This window comes from Saitoella complicata, assembly GCF_001661265.1.
Source record: "Saitoella complicata NRRL Y-17804 unplaced genomic scaffold SAICOscaffold_25, whole genome shotgun sequence".
Taxonomy (NCBI): domain Eukaryota; kingdom Fungi; phylum Ascomycota; class Saitoellomycetes; order Saitoellales; family Saitoellaceae; genus Saitoella; species Saitoella complicata.
Window position 1 is genome coordinate 248,952 of NW_017567016.1, and position 26,558 is coordinate 275,509.

Sequence of the window (26,558 nt, forward strand, 5' to 3'; positions counted from 1 at the left end):
TCTGCATGCCACCTCATCGATAACCAACCACCAACAATTCAACAATTGCAAACAGCATACACTCCCTACCATGGACAGAACAGCAGAGTTCAGATCGTGTGTAGCATCAATCAAGAACCGCTCCACAAACAAATCACGACCATTCGAAGCACGACGTCTACTCGCATCGAGTCCACCACCATCAACGACGGATGTACTGTCAGGTGGACATAACCCCAAGACAGAGTTTGCGCGTCAGGCGGCACAGATTGGCCGGGATATCAATAACATGGTCGGAAAGCTAGAACGGCTGGCAGCACGTACGTCTCTCCCCTTACCTTCTTATGTGGATGAATGCTGATCTGCAATGGGAATACAGTAGCAAAACGAAAAACCCTCTTCGACGACCGCCCAATCGAAATCTCCGAACTAACCTACATCATAAAACAAGACATCGCAGCCCTAAATACCTCCATCCGCTCCCTCCAATCCCTCACCAAATCCCAACGCTCGGGCAAGCAACAACAAGAACACTCCCAAAACGTGGTAGTCCTCCTCCAAAGCCGATTGGCGAGTGCGAGTATGAGTTTTAAGGATGTGTTGGAGGTACGGACGAAGAATATGAGGGAGAGTCGGCAGAGGACGGAACAGTTTATGGCGGCGACGACGTCGAGGCCGGAGAGTGCGGCGTCTTTCCAGACTGCACCGTATGCGGGTACACATCCACATAGCACACCCGCACCACCCGAAGGACGACACCAACCCCCACCACAAAAACAAGACTTCCTAGCCCTAGACCTCGGTGACGCCGAGAATTCTATCGGAATGGGAATGGGAGGCCAACAACACCAACAACTAGCCCTCGCCGACCCAACAACCACATACCTCGACTCCCGCGCCTCCGCAATCGAAACAATCGAATCCACGATTCACGAACTCGGCTCAATCTTTTCTCAACTAGCACAAATGGTCTCGGAACAACGCGAGCAAATCACTCGGATCGATCAAGATACGGAGGATATTGTGAGTAATGTGGGTGGGGCGCAGAGGGAGTTGATGAAGTATTATCGGAGGGTTAGTAGTAATCGGATGTTGATGTTGAAGGGGTTTGGGGTGTTGATTATTTTCTTTTTGTTATGGGTTTTGGTGTCGTGAGACCAAGATCGAGCCATCGGCGAGGGCGAAGGGGAGGAATGGGAGTGGGGAGACATACGGTGTATTTTTACGGGCCGTAATTCACAAGCGGAAGATACCCGGACTACATTAGTCAAAATAACCATCCATTACTCCCCATCAGGAAACACTACCCAAACCTATAGCTAATCCTGCTGATCCATCAACCTCGCCCTAGCCCTCTCCTTCCCCTTCTCCAAATACGCCTTATACGTCCCTTCCTCCCCCGGTCTGCTGTGCGCATCTCCCACCTCTTCTTTCTTACCACCAGCCATACCCAATCCCACACCGGGAACATAGCCCTGCCCTTTTATCGCTTCGACACGGCCTTGGTTTTGGGAACCGAGGCCTTGACCGGAGGTCCAGCCCATTTTGGCGAGGAGGGAGGCGCCTTTTGACGGGGGTGGAGGGGGTTGTGGTGGTGATGGGCTGCGGGGAGGGGGCCGGGTGGATGAGGGTTGGGGGGGTGGAGGAGGGCGAGAGGGTTGGTTGAATTGTTGGCGGCGCTCCCATGCGCGATCGCGATACCCACCTCCAGCTCCGGCTTCGCTTTCGTCTGCCGGTTTTGCGAATAGTTGTTCTGCAGCGGGTTTCGCTCGGAGTTTTCGCAGCTTGGCAGCGGCTTTGGCTTTGACGGTCGCGTCGGCCAGATTATTCTTGTGCAGTTCCGATAATCTCTCGTGTTTCCTTATCTCGTCTTCAGTTTTGAATTGGCGTGCACACAGAATACATGCCATTAACCCCAGATCGGCCCAGTCTTCGATTTCGTCAGGATCTGCAGCTGTGGTTGTGGTTGTTGGGGTTGAGGTTCCGAGTTTCACGGCTTCGGCGGCACGAAGTTCCTGTTGCTTCTCGGCCCATTTTTGGAGGTGGGGAGCCATTTTGCGGGAAGTGGTAGGGACAACCTCCGCTTTTCGCTTTTTGGTACCCTGCGCTTTCTTCGCCTTGTCGTCCGCGGTAGAGGAAGATTGCTCTGTTGCAGCGGATGGGGCGACAGTCATCGGAGTTGATGAATAGGGGTCGTTCACCATAGCGCCGGCTTCTGGGGCTGCTGGTCCGGAGGTGAACGTCGACATCCCAACCTCCGCATAAAACGCCTTCATCGCATCATCCTCCGCATTCTCGTTGGCAATCGCGGCCTCGCCCTCCACCGGCACCACATACTCCGAACAAAAGGCCCCCTGATCCCAATACGCCAACCTGATCCCATTCGGTCCCGGAAAAGAATACTCTCCTCCATCACTATACACTGGCACAAATACCCCAGGATGAATAAACGACACCGTAACCGGCCGACTCCTAATCGTAAACTCCTTACACTCAACCCCATCCTGCTTCTTCCACTCACCCATCGCCTTCTTCGCTTCATCGACATCCCTACATTCGACGAACGCGAAACCCCACGACACCCTCGTCGCGCGATCTTTCACGAGGAGAATCCGCGTCGCGGAGGTGTGGAGTTTCGTTATGGCGCGGGCGATGAGGGGTTCGGTTGTTAGTGGGTCCAGGTTACGGAGGAGAAGGAATTGTGAGGGGGAGGTGGCGGAGTCGCGGGTGCCGTCGTTGATGGGGATAGACGGGGGGAGGGAGCGGGTGAGGGTACCCTCGGAGTCTGATGGCACGGACGTTAGACCGTGTGCGGGGATGAATGGGGTTTGTGCACGTACCTGTCTTTGCGAGGTTACACTTGAAGCAGGCTTCTCGCCGGGAGTAATTGAGGGTTTCGCACTGTACCCATGGGGTTAGCATGTGAACGATTCACGCCCGCCGTGATGCGAATACATACACTCTTACAAGTCCACCCCTCCTCCCCACCCCTCGTCTCCCTCGAATACGCAATCTTCACCCGGTGCTGATTCGGTCCCATCGCCATATACGGGTAGTGTTGCTCGACATATTGCCTTGCGTGCTCCACACTCACGAATTTTGCAAAGGCAAAACATCTCGATTCCTCTGTGCACACACCTCAGTCAACCACTGCCCTGTGTAGATATGCTTTGACGGCGTAGACTTACTGGTTTCTTTGTCTCGGATTAAGACGACGGATTCGACGGAAGCTCCCTGTTCTTCGAGTACGCGTTGAAGCTAATCACAGACAAACCCACATGTGAGCTTGTCATGTCCATACAAAATAGGGGGTATATGATGATGTCTAGCGTACGTCCGATTCGACGGTATGTGGTTCCAGTCCTTGGAAGATCACTTGAATATTTGGTAGGCCGGGTCCCTCATCTCTGTCGCGGTTGTTGCGGCGGGGTTCATCGCGGTCTCGGTAACTGAAGTGCCGGTCACGGTCGTCGGAGCGTCGGTGGTCTCGGGCGTCATATGAATCGTTTCGTCGGCGATCGGATTCGTAGCTGTTAGAGCGTTTATCGGGATAGGAGCTACGGGGATCTTGGCGGTAACCGCGGGACTGCTGATGGCCTTGAGGGGCATAACTCTGACCGTAACCTCGTTGACCACCTTGCCCATAGGATCCGTAACCGTGCCCTCCTTGATGGTTCGACATTGGCGGGGTACTTCGTTTGCTGCTCAACTGTTTGCGTTGCGGCGACGTCGTGCGAATGAAGCTCGATGCACGTGACGATGAGAGCGATAATACTTGAAATAGAATCCTATGCTACGAGATCACAAAAACGCCAACAACAAAGCCCAGCTCCATTTGCAAAAAGTCTCTCTAAAACCCAGTCCTCCCCGACATCAACACCGCAGCACCCACAGCTCTCGTCTCATCCCCGTCAGCCTCCTTTAGTGCCTTAATCAGATCCTCCCGTTGCATATGCGGTAGCACTTCCTGTATCCGCTCCAACTTCGCTTCGAATACCTCGTCTAGAGGCGGACTCGGCAAGCGTGATTGTGACGCGTTCAGGATCGGGAGAATCCCCAGCAAACTCCGTCTCCTGCCACCCAGACTGATGATACTATTCCGCGACGTCGAAGCCCGACTTGAAGGCCGCTCGGGCAAAGCCGAGTTCATCCTCGAAACCAGTCCACCATTCTGCTGCACCCCTGCACTCTCAATCTTCTTCGCGTTCAAATCCTTGAACAAACCACTGCTTCTTCGCACGCTCATACTCTTGCTGCTACCTGTCCCCCCAAGCTCGCTCTTGACCGCGTGTCCAATCTTCTTCCCTTCTTTCTTCATAGTCGAGAAGAATCCTTTCGACTTACCGATGAGCTTGCTTCCGCTAATAGAACTCGTCACAGTCCCAAGCGTCGCTGTCGAGCCCAACGGTAACGAACCCAGCCCACGAGATTTCGATCGCTCGAAAGTACTCGTAGACGGGCTAAGAACCATCGTACTCGAACCAGCCGCACTCCCCGGTCTTGCGCCTTCGGCAACATGCTTTGTTGAGGTGACTCTCACCCACTCTTGCAGCGGATTTGGCAAGTCAATCATTGCCTGCCTCCGTTGCTTCAACTCCGCGATACGTTCTCGTGGGTTCGTCGAATCTTTGATATCCTTGAATGCAGTGCATTGCGGTGCAGGTTGTAGCCGGTGATACGCGAGGTTGACGTTCTGTCCAACAAGATGGACTGTAGCTTTGCGGGTAAGGGTGGGAGGAGGCATCAATTCCGGTTCTGGTGATAATTCTCGAGCTGCAGCGCTTGGTACTGGTTCAGGAGAAGATGAAACGGAGATAGCAACAGGCGCCAACACAGGCGGTGCAGTCGTACCGGCTTCCCCAATGTCCAACACGCTTCTCCGCACGGGGACCTCCGGGACGGTACTCGCCGCCGCCTCACCTATATCCAACATACTCCGATACACATGTAACGGCTTCTCCGGCACGGGCACCACAGGCTGTTCCACATCCTCCGTCGCCCTTTCCCCGTCCGCTGCCTCGAACCCCAAATCTCTGTTCTCATCCTGCACTAACGGCGGTGTTTCACCAACCGGTGTCTTCACCCACATCCCCTCACTGAAATCCATCGTCTTCCTCTTTTCCTCCAACGGCATCGGCTCCTCGTCTTGTCCTTGTCCCACAACGACTTCAGAAAGATCCTCATGAAACGCAAACCCAGCACCTTCCCGAACATGCCGACTCAACCGTCGATTAACCGCATCGTCGCCGAACATGAGTTGTTCCGGGTCATCGTGGTTGGGCGAGGTGGGGATTTCGAGTTCGGGTTCGGCGGTTTGGGAAAGGAATGCCTCAACCGTGGCAACGTCTTCCAGGAGTGCAGAATCCGGCGCGCTGAAGCCGCTCATCCTACTAACCTGAGCAGCCCCAACCTCTGCCCCTGAATCCTCCAAAGCAGGAGCTACGTGTTCAAACGCACCCTGCGACGCCCTCGGCGTATCCTCAACCACTTCACGCTCCTCCTCCAGCCCAAACCCCTCCTCTTGCCGCGCCTTCGGCGTCCTCTCAAACCCCTCCACACCCCCAACCCTCGGCGTCAATGGCCTCGGTGCCTCCAACGCCAGCACACCCAAGCCATCCATAGGCGTAATAGGCTCCACTGCCGTCACGTATCGCTCATCAGATCCCGGAGAGCCCATACCGGATAAGATCTCGTTCGCGAGACGGTCGACTTCGCCTGGGGTGTAGGCTTCGGGGGAGGAAGCTGAGGACGGTTCGGGCGTGTGTACGGCATGGGCCACTGTCGTCGTGATATGAGGCAGGGCTAAGGGTGAAGACACGAAGTCGTCTTTTGGTGGCGGGGGAGGCGGAGGTGCGTCGTCCGCGGTTGGTGGGTGTGCGAGAATAGGTGGTACCTCACCAATCGGTGTTCCGAGTTTCAGGGCTGAGACGTTGCTGACGAGAGAAGCTATGCCACAATGGACTGGCGTCGGTTTCCGCTCTGAGTAAGCAATGGGAGTCTCCGCCGACTGAGGTGATACCGAGGCCGGTATGGCGTCGACCACTAACGCAGCCATAGCCTCATCCAACTCCTCCTCGAGCTGGCCTCCCTCTCGCCAGTCCGTCTCATGCACTTCCCCGTTCTCCATCTCCCCCATTTCAGGCTTATCCGCCACATTCGTGACAACCACCTCCTTCATCTCCTTACCTTCGTTCGCCCCGCTCACTTCACTCCCCGTCGGACTCTTAACAACCCTCCTCAACGCCTCTGCGCGTTTCTTCCAGCCTTGTGCGGCGAGGTTAACGGTTTGTCCGCGTTGGAGATTTGGATCGGTTGGGGGCGAGGGAGAGGTGGGGATTGGTGGGGGTGGTGGTGCGGTAAAGCTCAAGGGTTGCTCTTGCGCAGTATTTGCTTCAGAGGGTTGTTGAGTAGTTATAGAAGTGGGTGTGGTGCTTGGCAGAGGAGCGTGTGTGACCTGAGGCAGCCGTGGTGTCTGTTGGTCTTGTTCGCTGCCTGCTGATTCCAGCGTGGTACATGCGGATCCGGGTTGCGTAGGCGCTTCGATGGCTACGGGGGCTAGGTGTAACGCTGCAGGTAGGATGTCACCATAGACAGTTCCAGGATCAACCGCGCTGTCTCCTCCGTGCGTGATTGTCTGAGATTCCTCGTTCTCCTCGGTGTAGTCAGTCATGAAACTATCGTCTGGAGTCATATTCGCACGAAGCATCTCGTGGATACTCATCCTATTTGCAGCCTTGGTGCCAGTCATGGCCCTATTTTCGGTTTCATGAGTTGGCGCCTCTTCATCTTCGTCGTAACTGACAACTGTAGCTTCGGGCCGCGTGTTTACTTGTGTTGGCGTTGCCGATGCTGACGGTCCTGGTTCTGGATCTGCGCTCGTAATCGGGCCGGAGATGGTTGCCTCGGTGCTGGTTTCTGGATGTGCGTTGACAAAGGCCTGATATCTAACCTCGTCCGCGCTCGTTGGTAGAGTCTCCACAGCTGCGACAACCGGTACCGGCTCCTCAATCTCCGTACCCGGCGTAACCATCGGCGCATCATGAAGCGCATACCTCTCCGGCTCCGTCGCATCCTGCGCATCCCACGGATTCGTTTCTATTTCTCGTACGCGCTGATCACTCGAACTCTGCCTCCGCTTCTGGCTCACTCCTCGTGACACTTGTTCGCATTGTTGTGCGCTCTCAATCCCTAATCCAATATCCGGGGTCGCCGGCGCGGAACTTTCCCACCTCTCCCTCTCTTTCTCGTCGCGATCCATTTCATACTCATCCTCACTCCCACTCCAATAATCGTCGCCCTCATATGACGGCGTCGGAGCCTCCGCCCATCGTTTCGAGCGGGCGCGGCCTACATTGCCCTTTGCATTTGTGAGAGCTGGGGAGGAATATGGTAGAGGTAGTGACATTTGCTGTTGATAGCGTGTTGCGGGCGGTGGCCGTGTTGGTATATGGGTCTTTTGGTGTACGAGCCGGCGGCCGTATTTTGGGTGATGCAGCCAGATGCATGGTGCAACTGTACGATGAGGTCGCGATCGTGCAAACAACCGACAAAGTCGTTCAATGAGTAGGTCAAATAATCGTGGTACGAGATGAGAAATATCAGTGTTTCATGATTCATGATTGCTGGGAGTCTTTTAGTCAAGTAGTCGACTATTGAAGCGTGCGAAGTGCTCAAGAGTCTTGCTATCGATATCGGAGAGAAGCACTCTGGCCATTTGAGTTTATGTTCTGTATTTTCCTAACTTTCGCGAGGTAAACTGGGGCTAAGGTAAACCAGGAGATGGGACATGCCCTCCTGAAAGTGTCGATTACGGGATGAGAGAGGGTGATCCGGTGAGATGAGATCGGACGATGCAGATACAGGACTTTCATGAAGAGGGGCTCGATACACGAAGAGGCATTTGCATTACGCGCCATTGGGGCACAAATCCACACGAAATATATGACGTCCATTACACATTACTTTCCCCGACCATGTCCCAACCCTAATCCTTCCAATCCCAAAAAAATACGAACAAACACACTCAAGCATCCTCCTCAACCTCCTCCTCTTCCTCCTCACCCTTAGCCTCCTCATCCGCCCTATCATCAGCCTCAACCCCAACCTCAACCTGCACCCTCCCCGTAACCGCCCTCAACTCCCACGGCACCTCCCCCCCCGCCCTCAAGAAAGCCAACTTCATATTCCTCGCCTTATCCTTCAACGAAACCTGTCCTCTCTCCCTCAACACCTGATCCACGCTCCCCGTCCTCCCATGTTTCTTCTCGATGAGGGCCCACTGGCAGCCGTAGCGTTGGAGTGCGGATAGGAGGCAGGATTCTTCTTCAAGGGACCAGGGGGTGCGGGTTTGTCGGGGACGGGCGGCAGCGCGGCGGCGGGAGAGGGCGTTTGCGCGGCCGCGGGCGCGGTGGAGGTCTGACACGGTGAGGCTGCCTTCGCGGGGTCGTTGTTGGTCTCCTTCGTCCTCGTTTTCGTCCTCGTCGGCTTCGTCGTGTTGATCGTCCTCGCGCCTCTGTTTGAACTCGACTTTTGGCTTTTTCTGTGTTTCCTCGGTGGTAGGCGGATCGAGCTCATCTTCCCATCCTTCACGTTGCGCAATCTCCTCCGTATCCCCATTTTCGCGTTCAACCTGCGTCGCATCCAAATCCACATCCTCCTCATTAACAGCCGCCAACGCTCCTTCTTCTTCTTGTCTCCTCTTCGAACCCTTCCGTCGCTTGTTCGTCTTATCTTGGTTTGGGACGATATCGTCATTAAAGCCCTCCGCATCGCTTTCTTCGGGCTGCTTACCGCGCTTCCTCTGGCTTCGTCTGGGAGCTGGGCCAGCAGAACGCCCAGGCGTGGGAGATCCCTGAGATTCGAAAGTGACTTTTTCTGCAGTCTCCTGACGATCGAGCAAACTCCCCTTCTTCCTCGGGCTTTGTCTCCCCTTCAGAGTCAGCTCCTTCGGGGGTTCTTCCTCCTCCTCGTCAAAGGCCTCCACAACCTCCGGCTGGTCTTCGAACACATCGACTCGTGCTTGAGTTTCTTGTTGCAGCGTAGCCTCAATCTCAACGGCGCCCAAACTCCTCCTCGCAATACGCCCAGGCTCAAGCAAATACTCCACCACATCCGGCGCCAACGCTTCCTCCCCAACCTCCTCATCCGAATATTCCCCCTCTGAAAAGTCCTCGCCCTCTTGCTCCAACTCCTCGACCCTCTCCTTCGCGAATGCCCACACGATAGCAACGAACCGGAACCAAGAGTACTTTTGCAAACACGCCAAAGCCGCTTCATCGTCTTTCCAATCGATATCTTGCAGTACCTTCATCCGCGCCGCACACAATTTAGCGAATTGTCCGGTGGGTTTACGCGCACCGGGACGGTTGAATGCTTCTACGATGAACTGTGGTACATTGGGGTCCTCCTCTTCCGGCGCCAACGCGAGCGCCATCATGGAGATAAACAACTGGGTACGGATCTCCACCGAAATCGGTGCAGCGAGTTTCATACTCGCCCCAAAATACTCCGGGAAAACGTCGTCCGTCTCGATGAGTGCCTCGTATCTATCCGTCATGCTATCAGGGTTCGTCTGCGTCAAGACCGAGGACGCGAGGGAAGCGTAATTTGCCATCCGCAACATCGTGCGGTGTTTCGCGACTCCCTCCTCCTCGTCATCGAGGTATGAAAGGACTTTCTCGACGTCGATGAATGTGGTGCCCGAGGAGAAGTATTGCTGTGTATCGGCGAAGCGACGCAAGAAGAGTGCGAAACGTCGGCTTTTGGGGCCGTCTTCGTGCATTTCGCGGACGCGGGGTTCGAAGTTGACGGTGTCGTCGAGAAGAAGGTCGAGGATTCGTTTGGACTCAGCGGAGAGGTCGTTGATGAGGTCGAGCATGAGTTCGGGGTCCAGGTTTTCCTCGGGGGGGTGCCCGGGGTGGATAGCGGAATCAACGTCCGGTAGGGAATCATTGTCACTCATGATGACGTCGTCAGTCTATGTATACCAGTATGTAGCGGTGTTGAAACGCGTTGGACTCGGCCAGTGCCCTCAAAGTTCGTGCAAGAGCTGTAGAGAGACGATGATACCCTAACCCTAAACCTTAGTACTCGTTTCTCGTCGAAGTCACGCGTCAAAGCGTACCTTTTGATACAACAAGAAAATGCGCAAGGTTTGTTCGAGCGTTGCACGTCGATTGAGGATGTTTCGTCGTGTAGTTGTGTTGTTGTGTTAGGGTTGTGGTTAATACAGCGCTTTTCAACAGTTAAGTCAAACGCGGGTTTTTCAGGGCAGGGCGCGCCAGATCGACTCCACCAACCTGACATCCACAGAAACACAAAAAACTTTGTATCTCAAGCTACAGACCAGGTATCGATAAACGGACTTCAGCAATGACTTCGGGCAATGCCAAGCGTCCAGACCGTGCTTGTAAAACTCCGTTCAGACCACAGGATGCGGAGCTTGAACCAGACATAGCCGTGACCGATCTCACACACCTACCTGATGATGCAACAATGGAGATGATTGAAACTATGGCTTTACCCTTGCGGAGCCGTGCCTTCCAGGTCAGGCTGGTTGTTTAACGCCCAGGCCGAAGTGCTTATCCGGAATTCCTCACCGGAATGAAATTGCATTGTGATTGAATGTAGCGGGCCCGCATATCAAGTTCAAGGTCCTGATTTGTCTCAATCATGATTGGTCCTTCAGCACTGAGATCAGTGAAGACGACTACGCCCACCAAATTGCCAACAGCATTGTCGGAGGTAATTTCCGCCTAGGGCCTACAAGCATTACGGGAATCGATGAATGGCAAGCTTTTCTTGAGGAGGTGGAGGACACGCACACTCATTGGAAGCTCAATGACTTCATGGTCTACCATGACTGTGCTTCTACCTATATCCCTCCACCTGGTACAGACGAATCTTCGAGTGATGAAGAACCATCCTCAACCCAGCACAGCGGTAAGAGCAGTAAGGCAGGGAAAGGGTTGTAATGCTTTATCGAGGGGAGAGGTTCAGCGTGCTGAGACCATAGTCTTAATTCAGAAAAAATGGAGTTGTGCTGAGCACGGGACTTTTGCTAACTGCATCCAGTAAACAACAAGAACGACCATTTGCAGTTAGAGACTCATTTATTTGATGCCTGGGTTGATGCTATGGTCTGCACTGAATCGTCTAGCACCCTGTCCTGCCCACTGCTGATCGAACCGTTTTTGTCGATACTCGACAAAAACCGCAAAAAGAGACCACTCCCGCCGGGGTCTTGCCAAGCAATCAACTCCTGCTCCTAGTCAACCGCAACCGTTACCACCTGCTCCTGTCTTCTGTGAAACGCATGCACTGAGGAAACCACTACTGCCTACACCTACAATGTCCGAAATTTCCCACGGCAATACCACCCTTGCACTCCCAACCCCTCCTGCGAGTCCTCTGAGTCTCGAGGATTGTTCTGATCTCAGTGGCTTGCTGGAATATGCTGCAAACAACTCCCAAGACTACCAAGCTTTTGATGCGGATGAAATCAAGCAGCAAATCAGGCTCTCAGACCTAAGCTTGATCGACATTCCCAAAATGATACCAAGAGACTTCCCGCTGCTTCTTCTTGGTCACGTACTTCACTTGGTTACCGAACACAAGTACTGGATGAAGGATTGACGGGAGAGACGTCGATCCCATAAACTCCGTAGATGGGTAAGTGCAGACCCCCACCTACTCTGCGGCTGATCTCACAATTGAGGACACAGTAAGGGCAACTATCAAGTATGCGAAAATACCCCGATAAGGCGTTTGGAACCAGGATTTTTTACGCTCTTTTCCTGAGCTAAAATTCAGCCCGGAGACAGTGTTTTTTGCAAGGGGTTTCAATAGCGCCCTTGTCGACTAGTTATTTGTAGTTGTTCAATGTTCCAACTTGATCCCAGAGTGGGTTCTTGTTGTAGGTGTTTTGTCGAGATGTAGGTACTGAATGGTACCGACCAGGATAACATACTGGATGTACGATGGGGGTGACTTTGCTAGGGCGTCCGCTGCGAGCGAGTACTCCGTAGCTCCCGGTGCCTTTGTAGCGCTTATTGACTCAATATACTGTTCTTGGGTGGACATAAGCAAAAGTAGCAGTATCATTAGGTGTCCTCCTGACCTTGTTGTTGAGTACTATGAACTCGACTGTCCAACGTCAAGACTCCAGTCTCAAACTCGGCAGCAGCACCGCAGAAGTTCACAGCAGCGCCGGCGGGCCGCGCCAACGCCAGAACCTCCAGATCCCGGCCGCACGCCGAGCCTCACCAAGGAAAGTTCATAGTGACGGTCCGGCTTTGATTCGACATCGTTGACAAGGGCAAGTTGCTTGGCAGTACGGAGATAGAGGCCAGATCAGCTACAGCAATAGCTGCCGATTCGCCAAGCGTTTATTCAGTTACGATTGCTGAGGAGAACATCCAGTCATTGGTACCGCATTTACGGCTGGTTTTGTTCACAACTAGTGCAACACCTTCATCAGTCAACTTCACGTTTCGGATCAGACCATTACGAGCCATCTCCACCGGCCGCTGGACCTGCAAAAGATCACACACAGCGAACGACACCGACATTTGATCTACCCACCATGCTCAAACTCGCCCTCCAAGCATGGCACAAGCTCTCCAAAGCCCAAAAAATCGGCATCATCGTCTCCACCCTCCTCCTCATCCCCCTCATCGTCCTCGTCTTCACCTACCACCACAAAATCGTAATCTACCTAACCCCCTACGCAAAACACGTCAAATCACTCTCCTGGGGCTTCCTCATTCCCGGTCTCCTCTGCTTCATTCTCTCCTTCCCTCCACTCTTCGGACACGAGATCATCGCCGTCCTCACGGGATTCGTGTACGGGCCATGGGTTGGATGGGGCGTGATTGCGGTGAGCACGTTTTTGGCGGAGTGTGTACTGTTTGTGGTGTTTCGCAGGTTTTTCTGGAAGAGGTGTTTGGAGTTTAGACGGGGGCATCCGAGGGATTGGGCGGTATTTTGTAGGGTTGTTGAGGAGGGCGGATGGTGGATGTTGGTGCTTATCCGGCTCAGTGCAATCCCTGGACATTTCTCCACCCTGGGTTTCGCGAGTATGGAGGGTATCTCGTTCTTCGCGATGGCGAGTGCGGCGGCGGTGAGTACCCCCAAGATGTTCTTACCGGTTTATGTCGGGCATTTACTTGCGTTGAGTGGGATCGAGGATCGGAAGACGAGTCCGGCGGAGTATGTCGTGTTTGCGGTGACGGGGGTGTTGACGCTCGCGATCGGAGGCTGGATTTATTGGAAGTATTGGAAGATTAGGAAAGAGATGAGTGCGGATGATGCGATGAATTCGGTTGGGGTGGAGATGGCGTACAGGCCTGTGGAGTTTGATGTCGATGAGGATGGGGATGAGGAGGAGAGGGTTGGGCTTACGGCTAAGGCGGCGGGGATGGGGATGAGCAATGAGGTGGTGGGTGAGAAGAAGGGCGCGAGGACGCCGGAGGTTGATGATGTTGATGTTTCGCCGGGGTCGAAGCCGGGGTATGGGTACGATAATCACGCAGAGATGGATAATCCGTTCGATGCCGACGAGAGAGGAAGATCGAATGGCCATGGGGATGGTGTGCTGAGAACGGTACTCACCGATGATGTCGAAGGAGAGGATGCATACGATCACAGGGAAATGAGTCTCGATCTGAGCCGGGGCCGGGTAGGGAGTAAGGACCATGGGCGGTACGATGGGTATTGATCCCAGCTGAGGCATAAGATATGATACGATACGATAAGATTGGGATAGCCAGCGAGCGACGGATCAAGTTACCTACACCGGAAAACATCCGAATGCGAACACCCTTGACAGACCGACCAGGATACCCATACCTTCACCCAAACGCCGTATGCAATCCTAACAAATTGCCCGATCACTTCGCCACTCGGATCAAGCAATCTCGATACAAATCTCGTTTGTGTAAGCATACTGCTCTGTTGGGTTTAAGGTTGCTGTGGGTCGATGCGCGCCGGACGCCCAAGATGAAGGTGTGGCAGTACGGGGCAATTTATGCCAATACGATATTGAAGGGTGGTGACATTTGACAGGGATCATTGAGAGAAGGCAGGCAGGGACTGCTATTGACGTCGACATCGACGTCCGTTTCAATTGATCTGTTTCGTTCTTTATTTGAAGGAGCGTGTTACGTTCTCTATCAAGGTTCTGTTGTTAGCAAGGGGAAGCAGTTGAAGGTCAGTCCGATCATCGTCGGTCTCTACGTTTTGTTCGACAATTGCACTACGTCTCTCTCTTCACTTTTCGAGTTTGGAATACGGTCTTTACTTGGCAACGGTACTCAATAGGCATCTCGGTCTCGTTTCGTTTCCTACAATTGCAACTGAGGACTACAACAATTGTCATCACCTGCACATCCAATACAGAATTACCCTGTCAACCTATATACCCCTCCACTCAACATGACAACGTCACTACCCCCATCAAAGAGGCCAAACCATGCCCGCAACCGACATGACCCAACCTCCTTACGCATCACAAACACCGGCCTGAAGAAACCTCTATCGCGTCGACCATTACCACCTCTTCCTTCGAATTCTGCTCCGGTCGTGCCTCGAATGGGCATGGGAGTGCCCGTCGAGCCGGAAAGGCCGCGGACTGCGATGGGACTAGGATTGGGGATGGACGCGGAAGGTAGCGGAGGTGCTCGGGTGATTGACATCGCCAACGAGGAGAACGGGAGTGGAAGCAGCGAAGAGCAGGCAAGTGGAAGTGAGAGCGGAAGTACGAGCCCAAGAGTCGACTTACGCCCCAAAACTCCCTTCGGCGGTGAACGATTCTTCGACGCTTTCGAAACCCACTCCGTCTCTTCCGAAGCCTCCCTCAATATCGACATTGACGAATCGAGTCCTCCGTTACATTTAGCAACACGATACCCGACCCTCAAAGGTGTGGATTTACGGGGTACGAGGTGGTGGACCCCTCTTACCGCTCCCGTACTCCCCCTTCACAACACCTCTGCCTCACAATCACCCACACCCGACTCATCAAATATCTTGGAACCACCCCGTCGTCCCGGCTTACGGAAGAAAGGCAGCATGGCAGCCCTCGTCTCCCGCCTCCGCTCTTTCACCACCTCTTCCTCCGCCTCCGCCTCCTGTTCCCACGAGCTCGCACAAAGGGAGAGAGAGGTCAGCGCTACACCGAGCATCAGCTCTCTCATGAGCGAAATGGAAAGAGAGAGGAGAGAGAAACATGGAGGGAGGGAGAGCGTGGATACGGTTGATACATTCGCGACGAGTATATCGTGTATAAGTCTGGCAGTGATGGTTGGGGAGGAGGGGGATACGTTTGATGACGAAGATGTGTGTTCTCCGCCTCCGAGTGCGGGGTTGAGGAAGGGATTTGGGAGTGTGCCGCAGAGTCCGGGGTTGGGTGGGAGGATGACGTTTGAGGAGGCGATGAGGGCTGGGGAGGGGTTGTCGGAGGAGATGAGGGTCGAGGAGATCAAGGCGAGGCCGGGGGTTGTCGACGCACTTGAAGTTGGTGGAAGGCGGAGTGTTTATGAGGAAGAGCACGGGGTGTTGGCGATGGGACGCTTGAGAGATTTGTGGGAGTTGGAGAATGGACGCACTCTCCCGACGTCGTCGGATGCTGCGTCGCCTGATGTGGAAGAGCTGGGCGTTGAGAAGGTCGAAGTGGGTAAGGAGGAAGATGTGGACAAGAAGCGAAAGATTATGTCGGAAATCGTGGAGACTGAACGAACCTACGTCTCCGGCCTCCAACAACTCGTCGACCTTTACATCACCTCACCTCCAACATCCAGCGCCCCACCCCTCTCCGAACGACGAACCGCGTTTTCGAATTTAGCACCCTTGTGCGAACTCCACAAAAAACACGTCCTCCCAGCCCTCGAGGCCGCGAAAAATGAGAAAGAGATCGCGAGGGCGTTCAGGGGTTTCGTTCCGTTCTTCCGGATGTATCATCTTTATCTGGCGTCCTTCTCTGATGCCGCGGAACGGATTCAGGCGTGGAGTGGAAGCCATGCGGCGTGGTTGGGGAAGATTAAGAAAGATCCGAGACATAAGCAGTTGGATTTGATGGCGTATCTCGTACTACCTGTTCAGCGTCCGCCGCGGTACCTTCTTCTCTTACAAGAGTTAGCGAAAGCCTCGGGGAGTGCGGAGGGTGAGGTGAGGGAAGCGATGAAGGAGGTTACTGGGTTGGTTGAGGGCATGAATGAGAGGAGGCGCGAGGCGGAGGGGAAGAGGCGGTTGTGGGAGATGCAGGATATGGGAATCGGGGAGGGGTTTGAGTGGGTTTTGCCTGCGAGGAATTTAGTGCGGGAGGGGGAGTGCGAGCTCAAGACACGCCTAAGGCCGCTTGGGGGGGAGGATATGTGTAGGGAGGTTGAGGTTGGGAGGCGAGTTAGGATTGTTGTGTGTTCGGATGTCGTGGTGGTTTTGGGTGGGGATGGGGGAAGGGTCGAGAAGGTGTTGAGGAGGGGGGAGTGTGCTATCACGGGGGTTTGGGAGGGGGAGAAGAGGGGTGGGTGGAGGATTGTTAATTGGAAAGATGGTGAGGTGCTGTACCTTGGGCAGGATGAGAACGGGAAGGAGAAGGAGCGTGAGGAGTGGATTGCGGCCATGGAGAAGGCTGAATGGAATGTGAGGTGAGTCCCAGACTTTATGGGACGATTCTGCGTGTTGATTGTGGAAGCCAAGCGCAAATGGACTATATGATTGTGGACGATTTTTTTGGATATTGTCGCTCGTTTCATGGTCATTCCTTTTTATTCTTTCTTTTGAGATCTATTTACCATGTATACCTAGGCATTACTTATGGGGCTTTTATATTGATGGACGCGTCTGGGATGCGTCGAGACTCTTATTATGGATTTTCTTCTGAGAAAGAATATATTTGTTGTCTTCTTACTGTCTTTGTGTCGTCTTGTTCTGAAGGTTTTGGGAGTTAGAGGATTGGAGGAGTGGTGTGGTCATGGTGAGCTCATGACGTTGACATCGTTGAGGGACCAGAAGTTAGGCGTGGACAACATCTTTACTTGATAAAACGTTAGCGACCTTCGAAAGGATGTCTGAAATGGAGGATTGGGACGATATCGAAGAATACTACGACGTCCGTCACGCCGTTGTCGGGGCGTACGTGAGGAATGAGGATGATTACATCCTCGTGCACGAAGAGGAAATGCCATTCTTCGCATCTCCACCGGTTGCGTCCCCGGTGATCAAGAAAAATCATCCTGTGGAATTTGGTTCACTTGACTTTTGGCAGTTCCTCGGAAGAGCTGGTCACCCCCAGAACTGGAGGAAGTCGCATGGTCATTCGTGGAAGGCGGGGAAGGAGGATGATCACGATCTTGAGAAAGGACGCCTGCTGCACCAGCACTCCTTCGTACGCCGCAAGACAGTTATCCAGCATAATCCACTGCAGTCATTGTCTGCATTCTTTGTCTTCGTCGTCATCACGTTCTTGCTTCAATTTGTGTATCTCAAGTCATTGGACGTCATGACGATGGCGGCGGAGATATTCACAGGCGTACAACCACAAGAATTAAATAACGTTACGCACTCGGTTGCATCGACATACGCGACACTGAGTGTGTTTGCTACATGGTACGCTATTTTTTTGGTTGTGAGAGAGGTTCTGCAGGATTGGATCGTGGCAGCTTCGAATGCGCAATCAAAATTGTAATCAAGCTATTAGGGTATATGTGGTATCTATGGTTAGCAAAAGCAAAAAAAAGCCCAACACCGTCACTCTTATCCCTGTTGATCCTAGTCACCCCAGCCGTTTTTGACTTCACTTAACTCTGACACCTCTTCCACATTCAAACATGCATACCAAAGAAGCGTTCAGCGTTCTCACGCTAGCACGCACGCTGACGCTCTTCCTCGAGTCGCCATCGCTCCAAATGAGCGGCCAAGACCTCAGGGTTATTGATGATCCTCTCATAAATCTCCTCGAGATTCTCGAGCGGCTCGTCCTCGTCATCCGTGGTTGCCCAATCTCGCTCCTTATCCTCGTCTGCAGCTGCTGAAGGGCGCCAAAACATACGGTGTGCAGCATCAGGTCCGCGAGGTTATTCGAAACCGGTGGAATGGAGCCTAGGAACTTCTCGGAGGTTCTTGAATCACGCAATTGGCTCGCTACATTTCATCTATATAGAGTTGTATGAGCCGCACTGCGGATCGTGACGTTGCTCTTGCTGCCGCGGACCGGGTCGCACGGGATGGCGCTAGTTCGTCGAGGGTCAGAAATCTGCTTCGCCCCATCGACGTATATCCAGCGTAAACCAGTTACTACAACCATTAGAGTTCTGAGAATGAGGTAAGTCTTTGATCCGTTGTTTCCTGTTCTCTTAACGGAACCATCTGTCTGATCTCGAGCATCGATGCAGTCTTTGCTTGACTCGTGTCGTGGTAGCCGGTCTCTATGAATTGGTTCCTTGGTCGCCTTCACACCTGACTAGACCGGGTCCTGAGAAAATACGTACATAAACACCTAGGCGGAATACACTCGGATATGATGGTCGATATACTTGGTCTATGATTACGGTATATTCAATGCTGCTCTTTTGCCTAACGGGAATGCCCAAAAAACATGACACGATAACACAAACCCCAAAACCGTACGCCGCTTGCTTTCACCATGCTACTACGCCTTAACCTTCGCCTCAGGATCCTCGACCTTCTCCCTCAACAAGTTTGTAGTAGTAGCACCCGCACTCGTCTGCGTAAACCCACCCTTGCTAGTATCCTCCAGGTCCATGCCCAGCTTGATCCTCGCCTCACGATCCTCCGCTTCGTAAGCCGCCTGTGCCTCGGAATGCCGACTGTAGTAGTCAATACACTGCGAACAACGGATATAATACGCCTGTGTTACCTCAGGGTACCCAAATGCCAATAACACCGGCAACTCGGTTCCGTACCCAATGATATCGCCAGGAGGCAAGCAGTCCTCGCAGAAGGAGTTCGGGCACGAGGAACACCGGAAGAGCATACCACCAGCATTCGTCGTGTTACGCGCACACATGCAGCAGTTATGCTGAGGACAAACGAGGTTGGTAGTGCGCTTGACGTCGTTCTTGTTCCATCCGATACATTTCGGGTGGTACACGCGCGGACATTGTCCACACTCGATGACGAACCCGCCGTCTTTACACTCCCAGCAGTAGTCTTGGTGTTCGAACTTCTTTCGTCCTCGCCCGTCCTTCTTCTTGGGTGCGTGACGCGTGCCGGTTTGACTGCTCAGGGTCTTGACGCTCTCGCCGAACTCGTTTCCGAGGGTCTCCTTCAAGACCATGTTTCCGTCGATGTTTACGGTACGTTCCTCGCGCGTACGCTTGCCTTGGATATCGCGCCACTCGTCAGCGATACCACGAACCGTTTTCGCGTAATGCTGCCCTTCGAACATCCTTGTGCGAACGTGTTCTACACCCGCAAGCAATTTCCTTTCTTCATCCTCCTCGCTCAGCTTCTTTTCCTCGCCATCCTCCTGCTGCAGACCAGCTTCGCGCTTCACCTTGTCATCCTTCTTCTGCTCAGTCTGTTTCGATTGTTCCAAAATTTCTTCGAGCGACATCTTCTCCCACTCCTCGGCTTCAATCCTTCCCATAGCACCAGTACCCGCCCTCAAGATCTGAATCAAGTCACTGCGAGCCATGGTGGGTCCCTGCTCCTCCTCGTCGCCCTTCCCGTTCTCCTCGCCGTTGCCGTTATGCAGATCTCTCAAACTTGCCGTGATTTTTGCACTCAGATAAAGCTTCTTCCGAATACGACTCAACATCTGATCCTCGACTGTATCCTGACAGATAAGGCGGTACACCTTCACCTTGTTCGTTTGACCGATTCGATGAGCACGGGCGATAGCCTGAAGATCATCTTGTGGGTTCCACATCGAGTCCATCATCACCACGGTATCTGCAGCAGTCAAGTTGATACCGAGGTTACCGGCCTTCGTGGAGATCATGTAGACTTCGTATGGACTGTTCTTTTGCTGGAACAGCTTGATGTCGAGGGTTCTTCTGGGACGGGAGGTATATCCATCAAGACGAGCAAACTTGATGTCGCGGTACTCGCAGTAATCTTGCAAAACATCCAACATGCGGGTCCACTGCGTAAAGATAAGACAGCGCCGTCCTTCCTGTCGAAGCGTTGGTAGGAGTTTGTCGAGGAATTGGATCTTGGAAGATGCCTCGATAATGTGATCGTCGAGGATGTATGGATCGGGCTCTGAACCGGGCAGGAGATAAGGATGCGAACAGGCTTTGCGAAGCTGCATGAGAAGGTTCATCAATTTCTTCCACTCACCGGACTCTTTGGAATCAGAAGGCGCGTTAGCCTGGGCAAGCATAGCCGCTTCCAACTTGATCGCGCTCATCCTTGACCCAGAGACCTCGGTGCCGGTTTGTGACTCGGCTGGTGTGTCCACTTCCACCTTCAAAGGCGTACCGCCTGCACTGGGGCCCTTACCCTCGAGAATCTCTTCCAACATGGGCTTATCCAACCTCGTGAGCAACCTCTTGTACCAGAACCTCTGCATGGGCGACAGAGGGAGGTAAATGGTCACCTCTTCCTTCTCTGGGACCTTGAACTCGTGCTCCAAGTTTTGCTTCATACGACGAATCATGACAATCTCCAACAACTTCCTAGCAGAGTCGATGAATCCCGTGTCGTACTTTCCACCGGTAAGATCGAAGGAGTCGTGGAAACGCTGCGACGTAGTTGGGGTGAAGATATCGGGATAAAGCCAATGCAGCAAGGCCCAAAGCTCGCGAAGGTTGTTCTGCAATGGGGTTCCGGTCAGGAGGAGACGCCATTGACAGGTGATGTTCACGAGCTTCATGGCAATGTTGGTACCCTCGTTCTTCATCCTATGACCTTCATCAACGACGACAGCGCCCCAAGCCCTCTTCTTGAACCAAGCGTCCTCGGCAACATATTGCTCGTAGGTGGTGACCACAACATCGTATTCATTCTCCCTAGCCTGAATCTTCAATCGCTCGCGTTCAGTTTTGCCTCCATGATATCTCAACGCTGTCAAACTCGGAACCCATCGCTCGATTTCCGCCATCCAGTTCTGCAACACTGAAAGCGGACATACAACCAAGTGTGGTCCCTTGTGATCCTTGTTCTCCTTCAGCCAGGCGATCATGGAGAGCGTTTGCAGCGTCTTGCCGAGACCCATTTCGTCACCCAAGATGCCGTTCATACCGTTCTCCCAGAGGTACACCATGAAGCTGAGACCCTGAATCTGATACTCCTTCATTTCACCACCTTTGATCAAGTTAGGTTGACTATCGAGTAACCGGTAAGGATGAAATCCCGCAGGAGGCGGATGCGCCGAGTTTGCGAGTTTGGCGACATAATTGGACGGAGGCAGAAGTGGTAGGAATGTGCTGCGATGGTGATGGACGAAGCGATCGCGTCGCTTGTGGATGTCGGTCAATTGCGCTCTCAATCCAGCGCTTCTAGGGTCGAAGATGACAGGCGCTTTCTCCTTGACTCCCGTCTTAAGTTTCTTGGATTTGAGCTTGAACAAAAGACGTTCTTCGCCCTCAGAATCTTCAGCCTCGATGATCTCGACGTGCGCACGCTTCGAACGGGGGTTCTCAAACGGCGTACTGGGACCGGCGCCGGAACGCGTCGCGCGGTCTGAGGCAGGGACAGCTCGCCAGCCTGTGCCCATGTCTGACCGTGATTGAATTGATAAGAAGCGAAATAGAAAGAATGAATGAACCACAGGTTATTGCGGAACTGTGCTGGGTTGGAGGGCGTTGACGGCTGAGGCGGCGGTGGAGGACTTACGCGATTTTCGAAGACCAAGATCCGCCCGCACCGCGAACTCGAGAATACGCGACTGTCTCAATTATACACCGTTCTGCGGCTCTGTATGCTTCACTGGGCTTCTAGGATAAGAAAAAGGGAAGTTTGAAGCGAGAAGACGTTTGAAAATACAGAGATGAGGCGGTCTTTGACGACGTCTTCCGGAGCCTGCACGACGCTGCAGCTGTGGACCAATCAGATGGCATGATACGAACTTCGCTGTTTCCTCTGGAAATCATTCAAGGTTACGACTACTAGATCAAGACTCAAAAGGAAACATTATCTGACTGAACTACCCTCTACAATCGGCGTCGTCTTCGCCCCTGCCTTAGGGAAGTCCAGTGAATGACTTGGAGATCACGGAACCCAGCAACAAGTGTTCCCACGCTCCAGCTCCGTCATCTGTTAGTAGTTCGGCATGGATGTTTAGGTTACTACTTGATAATTGATAGTTGTCTGTTTATCAACATATTCCGCACCTCATCATTAAAATCCCTTACCTTGCTCTCTGTCATGCCCAGCCAATGTGCTCGGTCGAGAACGATGTGCGTTCTCAACTTTGATTACTACTCATCAGCCATCAACACCTCCGTTTTGATCAAGAGTTATGGCTATAGAGCTTGGATTATGCGGAGCCACCCAACCTTATGCTTCTTCTGCTCCGGCTCTTCATCGACATCCATCTCATCCTCACTCCGGCTCCTCTTCCTCTTCTTCTCCTCAGTCCTCCTGGCCTTACCATGCCGTGTGCCTTGCTTGACCACTTCACATTCCGGCAAGGTTGGTTTTAGCTTGAGATTGTTGATAGCATTCTCAGCGTACTGAATCCACGAGTTCAATTCGCCCACGCTAGCGTCTTGATACACGGCTGCCATATCGAAGATTTTAGACCTGACAGTCTGCTCCACCTTCCCCGCAAACTGATCCCGTAACCTCGTGACTTCAGCATCCCTCTCGAGTACAAGGGCACACAACCTATCCTTCTTCAACTCGGTTTCGGTGCGGAGAGCGGGGCGAGGAGTTTGGTGGTACCGCGCTGAGACGTCCAGGACTGCGGCTAACATGAGACGATCGATGAGGGGCTGATCTGTGCTGCATGATTTGCTTCCGGTGATGAGGAGGATGCCTTGAGCGTGCTCCTCGTCCAGGATGTCGTGCCATGGTTTTCGGTTGAGGAGGTGGTCGAATTTGCCTTCGAAGGTGTACCATTCTACGCCTTGATCCAGCCTCAGTTTCTCGCTTTCGGTCGCGGGAGGGAGGGTTACGCGCCAGGCGATTGCGTGGTCGGTGAGGCTGATGGGATGTAGATTGCGGGTGTGTAGGTTCATTACCTGCATCTTGGCGAATAGGATCAGCTCATCTGGGTCGGCGCCTCCATGACCCGGATCGTCACCGTAATTGTAGGAAAATGAAGGGAGGAAGTAAGCGGTGAAGGTGATCCCATCGCAGGTATGTGGTCTTGAGGAGAGTATTTGCGGCCCTGGAGGGATGACCTTTTGCACATTCCACGACGGCTCTTGGCACAACTCGCGATATCGTTCGGGCTCTGGCTTTGGCGGCGCGAGACCTGGCCATGTTGAAATGGATGAAGATTCCACCCTCGACGACGCTTGATATGGGATCAACGACTTGACCTCTCAGGCTGAACTGAGGATCATGGTGCTGCGGTCTTTCATTTCCTGCGTGATACCTTGAGATATCGGCCCGCTTCCGGAGCTGAGGGGAGGCCTGAGCACATGCTTGCCTTCATAACCAACGTCGTAAGAAACGAGAACTTGGTGCAACTGAACATGACAGGGTGATGGGCCGATAACAGGGACTCTCACAGCCATCTAAGGGGCTTGGAGGGCAGCTGACAGTTTGCCAAGGCATATGGCAGGTAGGTGATCAGCATTGAACGATCGACGAGGGATTTTGGTCTGTACCACATATTGTAGACTCCATCCAGTGATCAGGACGACGACCTTGACATTCATGAGTTTCCTGCGACACTGCCTAATGACAGCAAGCTCTTATCCAAAGTCATTCGTACAATATCTCTTCGGGCGCACGCTCGCTGAGCGAAGACAATGTGCTCTGGAAAACCGGGGACCGTGGAAAGACGTGCAGGGATGGAATGGATGACCTCTGATCTACGCACTCAACGGTCATTGGCCGGCGTTCCAACTGGATAGGACTTCGCAATGGGACTTGAACGACATCTTTTTCTTCCTGTAAGTCTATAGTAGTACCCTAAATTTAGAATATCCGAGGCCAGGGTCAACGGCCGAATACCATACCAGTATACATACTGAATCTCTTCAACTCAGAATCAATATTAAGGTGCAAGCTATTAACAACAACAATCACGGCTACTGGTCACACAAGGCGACCTGCCCAGATATCTCCTTCTTACGACTCAAAGCCAAAGGCTGGATACGTCGGCGCCGTAATCCCATCACAGGAGAACTGCACCAAGTACGGAGAGGCAGCCTTAGACGTGTCACGGCTAATAATCAACGATCCATCCGGTGCGTAGACATTAAACGCAAACTGAGCGTTCCCCTGCCCATTCCCATACAGAATTCTGAAAGGGTAATACTGCCCCTCCACCAGGTCAATCTGAGCAGTAACGTGGGAATCAGCACCTTCAAAATTGTAAGGTTGAAGGATATTGGCATTTTGCCTGGTGTAACCTGAGAAGGCCTGTGGACCAAGCCAAAAGATCGTGATATCGTCACTGTCTGGGGTAATGAAGGTGTAGGTACCCGTTTGTCGTGCGAAGAGATATCCGCGGTGGTTGAGGGCGATATAATCCGTGTTTCTGGCAGGAGCTCCGTAGAGGGAGTATGAGTAAGTGTCTCCGTTTTCGAAGCCAAGGAACGTAGTGGTTCCCGTGTACCAAGGTTGAACAGTCTTAAAATCTTCCACGTTAAAGGCAGAATACGATGCATCGGTGTTCTCGTAGCGGTGCTCCTGGATGGCGAACTCAAGTCCCTGATTCCCACAGGTCAAGTCAGGAGCAGGATAGATCGTCTCGGTCACCCATGAAGTAGTCGTCGCAGTCTGCGTAGCAGTCGTCAATGTCGTGCTCATCTCCGTAAGGGTAACAACAATGGTGCTATCCGTATACGCGATCAACGTCGGGACGGAAGTGGAGAAATGCGTCGTGGAGGTTGCTGTACGATTCGCCATATCGGTGCGGGTTTCCGTGAGGATAGACCAGGACGTATAGGTCAATCTCTCCACGGCTGCACTGCACATACTCGAAACCGCAGCGGACGAAGTAGCAGCAACAGATTGGAACACCGCTGCCGGAGGCGTACTTCGGGCAGTCTCAGCTGCACGCTTGACAGCCCGGATTTGGGCATTGTAAGTCCAGCTACTGGTAGCCGTTGTCGTAGTCCACGCCGAGGAATACTCCGTAGAAGTGACAACATCCGTCGTCCACGTCGATGTCGTGGTGTTGACTGGAACCGAGACATTGTACGTCACAGTGGAATTAACGGGGACCCAGTGCGTACCCCATTTCGTAACCGTAGCTACGGAAGTGACGGTCGCTGCGCTGGCGACGGTAACGTTACCAAGGTAGGACTGGCAGAGGGAGGTGAACGCACCGCCGTCGGCCTGTCTCATCGCCTGCAAAACAGCCAAACCGTTCGGTACCGGGGTGGCAGCCGGTACTCCTGGCGTGACGATAGTGGTGTTCGTAGAGTCCGTACCATTGTTGCCATACGCGTTGGTGGACGTAGGGGCCGGTACTCCTGGCGTGACGATAGTGGTGTTCGTAGACACCGTACCATTGTTGCCATACGCGTTGGTGGACGTAGGGGCCGGTACTTCCGTCGTCACCACAGTGGTGGTCGTCAAGACAGTCGTGTAGTTTCCAAACGTGCTGGTGAACGTGCGGGTACGCGTGATCGTAGAAAGCTGCGGTGCGGCAACTTTGGTGATCGTTCGAGTGGATGATCCACCAGCGGCAGCCGGAGACTGGGCGTCAGATCCCTGGCCAGTCGTCGAGCCTGATCCTCCGCTGCCTTCAGTCGCGGATGAGGGAGACGTTTGCCCACGGCCAGCTTGAGGGTCAGCTGCAGAACCAGACTCTGCGGATTCAGCATCGGAGTTATTGTCCACGACTCCAGGACCAGAAGGGGAGCCAGACTGGGTTCCGGAGGAAGCAGCAAGTCCAGCGGTAACTCCGTTTAATCCCGATGAGCTGCCATCACTCGCAAACCCACCCCCACCAACACTCTCAGCAGAATAAGCCTCAGCAACCCCAGTAGGATCATTAATCACACCCTCAACAGTCGTACCCGGGAGCTCCATCTCGATCTCGAGGTCGACCATGGGTACCAACACCATGGTTCCCGCGGCGGGAGCAGTGAGCCAGACGGTGGAGATGGAGCCGGGGGCTGTGATGGTGACGGTGGTTGCGCCTTGGCAGGTGTCGTGGGCGGCATTGAGGACGCCAGTGTTAGGGTTGACCGCGGCGACAGGAGCGGCTCCGAAGACAGAGCCAGCAGCGGCGTTGTCGACGTTCGCGGCCTGAACAGCTGCAGCATGGACAGCGGGCACCGAGTCGATGATGGTGGTAAGCACCGTGGATATGGTCGCGGGGTTCGCATCGTTCAAGTGCAATGTCGAGGTGGTGTTCACGTAAGTGCGGTTGACGGCGAGGGCAGAGGTGCTCTCAGCCAGAGCGAGACCCACGAGAAACGAGAGTATGTGCTTGAACATGATACGAGTAGGGACTGACGAAATGAATGTTGTCGTGGCGGCTCCCG

General features: G+C 53.5%; 10 protein-coding genes across 10 annotated transcripts; 4 read left to right on the plus strand and 6 right to left on the minus strand.

Annotated features, from left to right (window-relative positions):
* The first annotated feature begins 28 nt into the window (after nt 1–28).
* Nucleotides 29–1,222, plus strand: SAICODRAFT_67691 (t-SNARE). Its single transcript, XM_019170334.1, has 2 exons — nt 29–299; nt 359–1,222. The coding sequence occupies exons 1-2, from the start codon at nt 71–73 to the stop codon at nt 1,132–1,134; spliced, it is 1,005 nt and encodes a 334-aa protein (XP_019021723.1). The 5' UTR covers nt 29–70; the 3' UTR covers nt 1,135–1,222.
* On the minus strand, nt 1,217–3,702 carry SAICODRAFT_171139 (uncharacterized protein). Its single transcript, XM_019165755.1, has 5 exons — nt 3,314–3,702; nt 3,168–3,237; nt 2,939–3,105; nt 2,820–2,880; nt 1,217–2,764 (listed from the first exon to the last, which is right to left on the minus strand). The coding sequence occupies exons 1-5, from the start codon at nt 3,659–3,661 to the stop codon at nt 1,299–1,301; spliced, it is 2,112 nt and encodes a 703-aa protein (XP_019021724.1). The 5' UTR covers nt 3,662–3,702; the 3' UTR covers nt 1,217–1,298.
* Nucleotides 3,703–3,739: 37 nt separating this feature from the next.
* Nucleotides 3,740–7,432, minus strand: SAICODRAFT_171227 (uncharacterized protein). The gene has a single exon (XM_019165757.1). It carries the CDS (start codon nt 7,382–7,384, stop codon nt 3,830–3,832), a length of 3,555 nt encoding a protein of 1,184 aa, XP_019021725.1. The 5' UTR covers nt 7,385–7,432; the 3' UTR covers nt 3,740–3,829.
* Nucleotides 7,433–7,863: 431 nt separating this feature from the next.
* SAICODRAFT_31883 (uncharacterized protein) lies at nt 7,864–10,187 on the minus strand. The gene is made up of 2 exons (XM_019168039.1): nt 10,103–10,187; nt 7,864–10,048 (listed from the first exon to the last, which is right to left on the minus strand). The coding sequence occupies exon 2, from the start codon at nt 9,938–9,940 to the stop codon at nt 8,003–8,005; it is 1,938 nt and encodes a 645-aa protein (XP_019021726.1). The 5' UTR covers nt 9,941–10,048; nt 10,103–10,187; the 3' UTR covers nt 7,864–8,002.
* A 748-nt stretch (nt 10,188–10,935) lies between these two features.
* On the plus strand, nt 10,936–11,768 carry SAICODRAFT_171441 (uncharacterized protein). The gene has a single exon (XM_019165758.1). The coding sequence runs from the start codon at nt 11,329–11,331 to the stop codon at nt 11,611–11,613; it is 285 nt and encodes a 94-aa protein (XP_019021727.1). The 5' UTR covers nt 10,936–11,328; the 3' UTR covers nt 11,614–11,768.
* Nucleotides 11,769–12,405: 637 nt separating this feature from the next.
* SAICODRAFT_31885 (uncharacterized protein) lies at nt 12,406–13,697 on the plus strand (the record flags this gene model as incomplete). Its single annotated transcript, XM_019168040.1, has 1 exon — nt 12,406–13,697. The coding sequence occupies exon 1, from the start codon at nt 12,563–12,565 to the stop codon at nt 13,694–13,696; it is 1,134 nt and encodes a 377-aa protein (XP_019021728.1). The 5' UTR covers nt 12,406–12,562.
* Nucleotides 13,698–17,041: 3,344 nt separating this feature from the next.
* On the plus strand, nt 17,042–17,662 carry SAICODRAFT_9884 (uncharacterized protein; the record flags this gene model as incomplete). The annotated part of the gene is made up of 1 exon (XM_019172167.1): nt 17,042–17,662. The coding sequence occupies one exon, from the start codon at nt 17,042–17,044 to the stop codon at nt 17,660–17,662; it is 621 nt and encodes a 206-aa protein (XP_019021729.1).
* A 963-nt stretch (nt 17,663–18,625) lies between these two features.
* On the minus strand, nt 18,626–21,658 carry SAICODRAFT_9885 (uncharacterized protein; the record flags this gene model as incomplete). The annotated part of the gene is made up of 1 exon (XM_019172168.1): nt 18,626–21,658. One exon carries the CDS (start codon nt 21,656–21,658, stop codon nt 18,626–18,628), a length of 3,033 nt encoding a protein of 1,010 aa, XP_019021730.1.
* A 590-nt stretch (nt 21,659–22,248) lies between these two features.
* On the minus strand, nt 22,249–23,142 carry SAICODRAFT_31888 (uncharacterized protein). The gene has a single exon (XM_019168041.1). It carries the CDS (start codon nt 23,130–23,132, stop codon nt 22,407–22,409), a length of 726 nt encoding a protein of 241 aa, XP_019021731.1. The 5' UTR covers nt 23,133–23,142; the 3' UTR covers nt 22,249–22,406.
* Nucleotides 23,143–24,192: 1,050 nt separating this feature from the next.
* On the minus strand, nt 24,193–24,984 carry SAICODRAFT_46808 (uncharacterized protein; the record flags this gene model as incomplete). Its single annotated transcript, XM_019168869.1, has 1 exon — nt 24,193–24,984. A coding segment is annotated over one exon (792 nt), but the record flags the coding sequence as incomplete, so codon positions are not given.
* Nucleotides 24,985–26,558: the final 1,574 nt, after the last annotated feature.